This window comes from Mus pahari, chromosome 10 (genome assembly GCF_900095145.1).
Source record: "Mus pahari chromosome 10, PAHARI_EIJ_v1.1, whole genome shotgun sequence".
NCBI lineage: Eukaryota > Metazoa > Chordata > Mammalia > Rodentia > Muridae > Mus > Mus pahari.
In genome coordinates this window covers 80748916-80756766 of record NC_034599.1, presented here as the reverse complement: position 1 = coordinate 80756766, position 7851 = coordinate 80748916, and the positions used below count along the sequence as shown (strand labels likewise).

The 7851-nt window shown below is 42.5% G+C and overlaps 1 protein-coding gene across 2 annotated transcripts in view; it reads left to right on the top strand.

Moving 5' to 3' along the window:
• The window catches only part of Me1 (malic enzyme 1), a 114293-nt gene extending 110675 nt beyond the window's left edge, over positions 1 to 3618 (top strand). Inside the window, exon 14 of one of the 2 annotated variants that reach the window (XM_021206292.2) lies at positions 2165 to 3618. In XM_021206292.2, coding sequence (XP_021061951.1) covers positions 2165 to 2335 — 171 coding nt within the window. In that variant the 3' untranslated portion in view covers positions 2336 to 3618. The remainder of the gene's footprint in view (positions 1 to 2164) is intronic. The other variant, XM_021206290.2, reaches the window with a different exon arrangement.
• The last annotated feature ends 4233 nt before the right edge of the window (positions 3619 to 7851 follow it).

The window sequence follows — 7851 nt, the reverse complement described above, 5'->3', positions numbered from 1 at the left end:
TATATGGCTTTTAGCTGCATGCTGTAAAATGCCTGGGCTGGGAGATGCCTGGGCTGGGCTGGGAGATGCCTGGGTTTTCTCAACCTGGTCTCCAACATTGTGTCAAGTTGACATGAAGCTAACAGCACAGGAGGTCTTGGCCTTGTCTGCATCTTTATCAAGATGATGTTGTCAGTCCCTGACTAAGCCATTTGTAAAGAAAGTTACTAAAGTATTTACTATAGTGTATTGGTCGCTTTGTTTTTTACTTCTGTGACTAAACACCATGACCAAGGCAACTTACAAAAGAAAGTTTAACTGGCCTTATGGTTTCAGAGAGTTAGAGTCTATGGTGACAGGAATATCTTGACTTACAAGCAGGACACAAAGTGTTTTGAAAACTCAAAGCCTTCCCTACAGGACCTTCTCCTGTAACCATGCTGTATTTCTTAGTCCTTCCCAAACAGCTGCACCAACTTGGGACTGAGTATTTAAACCAATGAGCAGCCTGCGAGCTGTTTCCATTCAAACCTCCACACGTGGACTTTCAGATTCTACGGAGGGGGCTCTTCCTCTTCTTTACTGGGGGGGGGGGGCTTTAAAACTGATGGTGAATGTAGGGAATGATGTTCAAGCCTGCTTGTGTCTACTAGCTGCCTACCACAGGACAGACAGCAACAGGGACAGATGTGCAACAGAAGGCAGAGAAGCTTTCTCTGACACAGCTGAACTGTGTCCTGCTTGTGCCTTTTAATGCTCTTGTAGTATTAGTCTGTCACAGTTGCTTTAACCAAGGATCTCTTTCTGGGTGGTTTCAGTGAAACAAAAAAAAAAAAAATATTTTTTTTTTTTAAATTTTGTGGCTGCTGTACACCAAGGTCAAGATGTCAGTAACTGTCTTCTCCTCAGGTCTGTGTCCTTGGCTTGGGGCTGCGTTCTGTGTCCTTAGACTGTTTCTCTGTATATGCCCACTCATCCTTGGTGTTTTGTCTGTTCAGATGTGACGTGGATTAGGGCCATCCTGAAAGCTGTATTTTAACTTCTGAAGTACTACTGGTGAGGGCACCAGCATATATGATTATATGTGGGGGAACACAAGCTTGACCCCTAACAGTTTTGGTTAAAGTGTGGTTGGTCAGGGTCTCTGCTCTTAGGCATTTTATGTTTGGTCAGGAGTCTGCTGTTGGCATTTGCAGCCTCTGGCCACAAGGGGTCAGTAGCGCCTTACACTTTCACTAGTCAAAAGGCAAACAGTCTTGCAGACTAGACTTCCTGCTTTTAATATCAGACTCGACTTCCTGCTTTTAATATCAGTAGTTTACACTATTCCAATTTTATCGAAATGGCACCATTTAAGATTCACATGTTGATGTTTGTCTTGTTGATTGAAGGTACATTCTTCAAAATCAGTACTTTGGAAAAAAATCCTTATGTTTTATCCCAATCTATACCGACCAGTTTTTAGTTTTCATTACTTATGAACTGAACAGCATGCTATTTTAAGCTTATTTTGACAGTTTAAATGAAAATAAATTAACACATAGAGGAGAAAGTCAGAAGGCAAGTGGCAGTGGAGGGAATAGGACTGGATTGCAGAGTCTCCACCACTTAGAATACTGTGCTGTTGTCTGCACGGAGACCGAGGACTCGGATGCAGAGCCATTGTCAGGAAGGACAGGACGCTGCTCTAAGGAGTTGCAGGTGTCTAATTCTTCCATGGAGATGGAGGTGACAGATGCACAGGAATGACTAGATAGATAGAAAGAGCTGGTTGCTCAGTGCTTGTGTTGATGGTAGAGCAGAAGGCATGGCTGCAGTTGCAGGAATATGAACATGGGAAGGAGAGTGAGGGCAGAGGACACTGATACTGAGTCGGGAAGACAGAAGAGAGCTCACAGTCCAAGTTGATTAGCAGTCAGGCCTGTCGAGACTTTGAAGACTGTCGTCTCTGAGAAAAGTGACAATGTTCACACTTAAGTCTCTACTCCCGAGCCTTCCCGGTTGCTAGTGTCCTTTCCTCTTGCTACATCTGATTCATAGCTGCATTTTCATTTTCTTTGCTCATGTATGTGGCTTTTTCTCTAGTACAAATTATAAATGAACTTTTGAAATGGATAAAAATTTGATTTGTGTTCATGATCACCTTCTCATTATGAAAATAATGACATGCCTTCCTTATTTTTAGATTGTGCAAGATGCATACAAAGAAAAGCTGGCCACTGTTTATCCTGAACCCCAAAACAAAGAAGAGTTTGTCTCCTCCCAGATGTACAGCACGGATTATGACCAGATTCTACCTGATTGTTACTCCTGGCCCGAAGAAGTCCAGAAAATACAGACCAAAGTCAGTCAGTAACACAACAGCTAGGATTTTTAACTTTGTTAGTCAAATCGTGAAGTTTTCCCCATTTTTAAGGGTCAGAATCTTTTCTGATGATACATAGTTTGCTTAGAATAAGGTGATTTTAGTTTAATAACAAACTCATGGGAGTCTATTAGGATAGATTAGGGTAAATTTCACACTGGCAGTTTTGTTTCACTCACTGTGGATATTTATGTTTTCTCTTGTGATTATTCTCTTTACGAATTCTGTTTAAAAGCTACTGTCCCTGCTGCTGAGAAGTTCCTCACTGATATGGAAGACCCACACTAGTAATAAATTAATATAGCATAACTTGATTACATTAAATGCCTACAGTTCTTTCTTGACTATTTTGTTAAAATCTCTTAAACAGTAAAGATAAACAAACTTGGGTATAACTGAACTTTTACTAAACAGAAGCACTACTTGGTTGCCTAGAGAAAAATCTTCTCAGGACTTCTATTCCAGGCCTTCCTTAGCTTTGCTCTGACTCTCAGCACCTCTGAGAAAGCTCCCTGCTGTTTACAGTACCTTGAGTAGCCTTAGATCCTCGGAGTCTTCTGTCATTGTTATATCCCACAGAGTAAAGCTCCTTCACACCCTTTCGCATCTCCGAGCAGCCCCTGGCCCCGCTGAGATACTCGGGTGCTTGTTAGTGTAGGCTGGGCTGCAGGAGGGTCCTTGAGAAGGGGCCCTGGGAACCTACCTCCGAGACAAGGATGTCAGATGCCAGACAGTGGTTCCCAGACAGACAAGCTCTGGCTCCATGAACGTCACTTGCTTAGTTCGGAGGACTGAGAGCTCATGGCATGAGTAAATACATCTCTAAAGCCTACCTTTCTACCAGATATTAAAATATGTTAATTACCAAAACCATTCTGTGAGAAAAAACAAGCCTTTCCTAGATGGTATTAATTTACTGGACACGCTGATAATGGCATGACTAGAAACAGCCTTAACTCCTAAGCTCAGGTTTGAGGACATTCTGTATATCTAGTGACGCTTCTGATTTTAAAGCCTGTGTGGGTTTACGGTGGGCAGCTCTGTACAGCGATCTCCTTGAAGGTGAAGGTACAGATTCTTCAGGTGTGAGTTAAAAGGGTACAGACTTCTAATGACAACTTTAAACTAACGGTTTCTTCAGTATAGTTATTTGGGAAAGATTCAGAATTTCTATCTATTCTTGTCTGTTTCCATGTTGTTGGATAGTTGTAAATGAATGTATTTACCTATGCAAAAGATTTATTAAAGCCTAGAGAATATGAATAATATCGTAAATGTCATTTTTTCTTAAAATATTGCTGCACTTGATAACAATAGTGTGGAGTTTTAGGAGATCATATGAAAAGCTATTAATTTTTAAAATAATTTTTTTGTTTTGTTTTTAAATTTTATGTGTGTGTATGTGTCTGCATGTGCTTTTTTGCCCTGGTTTTCTCTGGTGCCCACAAAGGTCGGAAGAGGGTGTCAGATCCTGGAGCTAGAAGTACAGGTGGTTGTAACCCCCAGTGTGGGTGCTGGGAACTGAATGTGAATCCTCTGGAAGAGCAGCCAGTGCATTTAACTTGTGAGCCATGTCTACACTACCAAGGTATTATAGTTTTAAAATATTCTAATGCTTATTCCAGTGTGGACTTCATTTAATATATATGTAAGCATATGGGTCGGATACTATGAGTGACCTCTTCTTATTCTTAGGGAAAGATGTCCCAGCAGGCATTAGACAGTTACTCCCTATACATCATGCATTGCAGTCCATTCTTTCATCCATGGCATCTGGGTGGTTACCTCATGAGGTCGATACTATAAGTCACTTGCCAAGCCACAGAGCTCATAAGCACAGGCGACGGGGTCCAAGGCCGTGCTTGCCTGTCTCCATCCTCTTTCCTGTCACTAGTCTGCTATAGACTAGCCAGCAGCGTCTCAAGTGCATTTTTTTCTTTTTTTTTTGTTTTTGTTTTTTGTTTTGGTTTTTCGAGACAGGGTTTCTCTGTGTAGCCCTGGCTGTCTTGGAACTCACTTTGTAGACCAGGCTGGCCTCGAATTCAGAAATCCACCTGCCTCTGCCTCCCGAGTGCTGGGATTAAAGGCGTGCGCCACCACGCCCCGTTTCCCAAGTGCATTCTTAAGTTTTCTAGGAGCTTCATTAGAAAAGGAGAATTCTTGTTAAAAATAAATTGAACCAATAGATCTAAAATGTTATTTCAAAATATAATTAATACAAAAAATATTGAAGTGTTTGGTCAAGTCGATACCAAAATCTTTCAAAGGCAGTATTCCTCTCCACTGACATTTTCGTCAGTTCAGATCAGCCCCGGGCTGGCCTTTTCCTCATGCACCTACTGCCTGCTGCTTCATCCACCCAAGTGCATCACACCCAACATGAGACAGTAAATCTTCCTTGGAGTTCCTTAGTAGAAAGTTATTTCACCCTAAAAACCATCCACCCATTCAGGACACTCCCACGTGTGTAAGGCAACGCTAACTGGAAGGGTCACATTGTAAAAGCACACTGCTAGTTTATGCTCAATGCTCTCAGGAGACAGAGCCATTTCTTTCTTTCTTTTTTTTTTTTTTTTTTTTTAAATTTAAAACAATTTTTAAATGTTTCTTAATTTTGTGTACATTGGTGTTTTGCCTGCATGCGTATCTGTATGAAGGTGTTGGCTCCCCTGGAACAGACGTTACCTACAGTTAGGAGCTGCCATGTGGGGGCTGGAATTGAACCCCAGTCCTCTGGAAGAGCAGCCAAGCGCTCTTAACCACAGAGCCATCTCTCTCTAGCCCTCCATTTCATTTTTTAGTGCTACTGTCCTTATCTTGTGGCTCCCAAAGTAACCAAAGGGACAAGAAAACATGGAGCATTCATGGGTGACGGGAGGTTGGGCTTCTCCTCACATTCTGCTGCCTGTCACTCAGCCACCGGGCTGTAGCACAGGAGGTGTGTGCTCTATTTTCTTCTTCTTTCTTCCTGTCTCTGCCCCAGGGCTGCAAGAGGAAGTAGATGAGATGAACATGTAGCATTGACTCCGCCACAAACCCAGTTTTTGTTTGAACTTCATAAGGAAGTGAGGAAATGCATTCTAACATATGTAGAAAATGGAAGGCCACTCCAGTCATACAAGATTAATTCTGCTTTTATAAGCAGAGCCTAGACCAGCTTAAGCTGTAACCCAACCCTGACCCACTGTGAATCCTACTGAAGTTTCACAGCCTCCCCGCCCAACTCCATAAGAAATGACATGGTGTACTCATGTTTAGGAGAAAACAATTCTCTTTGAGAAAAAAAAAAAGTTTGCATGAAGGTATGATGCTTTACTGAGCAGGGACAAAGTGCTTGCCAGAGTGGCAAATCTGCCTTGCAAGACAAAACGTAGATTTATCATAAACATGGAGTATAAAGAATTCAGCGGTCCAGCATGCTGGAGGGCGGCTCTGGAGTCCACCCTCAGAGGAGGAGCTGTTGGTGTGTGATGGCTGCGGGAGAGGAGACAGTTTTCTTTAACTGTGCCCTGCTAGGTCAGCCATTTTCCAGAGCAGGCTCTACACCGAAGAGTGTTCGGGCAACACAGTTGGGCTTGGCAGTGGGGTGGGTGGGAAATAAGCAAGGTGGGCAGGTGGTAGATCTAGGAGGAGTTGGAGGAGGAGGGCGAATGTGAGCAAATATACAAAGTAATAAAACTACTGTATTAAAGGAAATATGCATTCTAGATTTCAAAAATGAAATATGTGGAATAAAGATTCATTGGAGGCTTAACATCAATTAGTAGATCAATAACTTCAAAGGCTGGTCATTAGAAATTACTCAGATGGGAGCTGGGGTTATAACTCACTTGATAGTCTAGCATGCACAGGGCTCTGGGTGCAATCCCCAACCAGTACTGCAAGACAGACAGACAGACAAATACAGAATCCCCAAACGGCTTAACATCAGCATCCTGCAGCAGCTAATGGGAGACAGGCACAATCTGTTACCAATTCAAGCTGGCCCAGTGCGAAGAGACTAGTTTGGTCTATAGGAATTTTTGCAAGGCCTGGTGACGTGAATCAATGTCTGAAAATTAACCACCAGGCAGCATGACTGCTCACTGAGAAAGATGACTGCTTTGGGAGTACTTATCCACTGAGCACAGCCCAGCTTAGAACATAGATAGGAGAACAACTTGACAGGGACAGCAGCAGTGTTCCGACAGGAGCCAAGAGAAGTGTCTCACAGAGATAGGAAAGTCTCTCTTGTTAGTCTCCTTTAACCACTGTGATAAAAATGTGAAGCAAATCAGTGTAAAGGAGAAATACTTCCTTGGCTCACAGTTTCGGGGGGAGTCAGCCCAGGGCCACTGGACTGCTTTCCTCACTGCAGGACTGTGGGGACAGAAGACACCGTGATTGCAGAAGCACGTGCCTGAAGAGGTAGCTCATTCTGTCAGGAGGCAGACAAAGGTTTGAGGGCAGGATATGTTCCTCAAAGGCATTGTGTCCTGGTAACCACAGCACACCAGAATTCAATGAGATCCTATCTTAGAATGATCCAAAACTGCTAATTGTAGCACTCAGAGGCAGAGAGGCAGGTAGATCTCTAAATTCAAGTCCAGTCTGGTCTACAGAGTGACCTCCAAGATAGCCAGGGCTACACAGAGAAACCCTATCTCAAACAAAACAAAACAAAACAAAAACCCCCAATCAATCAAAAGAGAACATCCCCATTAGCCACTTCATTAACAGCTCAATCCACTTCTTCATTAACAGCTCAATCAATAAGAACTAATAGATTAGTCATCTAATGAAGTTTATCACCATCATGATCACCTATTGATACATCTGCCAGCTTACAACTAATCCTTTAACACCAGAACCATTGACAAGGGGCAGTGGGTGGCGCCAGGGATGGAACACTGAAGAATGAACAAGCTCTAGGATGAACCTAGTAGCACTATTATAAATACATTTCCAGAATTATTTCCCTGGATTTCATGTAGAATAACATGCTAACAGACAGGAAGTGATTAGGGCAGTGACTCCGAGAATGGGCCATGAGGGCTCTGACACCACTGGGGTCTTTTGGGCACTACTAATGTGCCTTCCCTCTGGTTGCTATTCCAACAATAAGTTGGTTTTTTTGAAATTACTTTGTATTTTAATTTTTGTCACATTTTATTTAATTTTGTGTGGGGGCATAGGTACAAGCAGGTGCCTGCTGAAACCAGAAAAGAGTTTGAGATCCCCTGGAGCTGGAGTTACACTTGTGAACTCTCTCATGTGGGTGCCAGGAACCAAACTTGGGTTCTCTGGAAGAGCAGTATACACTCCTAACCACTGAACAAGCTCTCTTAACACCCTTAAATTAATCTTTTTAACTGTTTAAGAATTGAAATATTTGTATTCTGTAACAATAGACCCACATGGAATCTCTGATCCATAGATAAATAAAAGGTACCAAGAGATTTGCAGAGATAGAATCCAGCTTCTAAGAGCTTTCAGAGAAACAAGGATATAATTATTATTGTATCTTC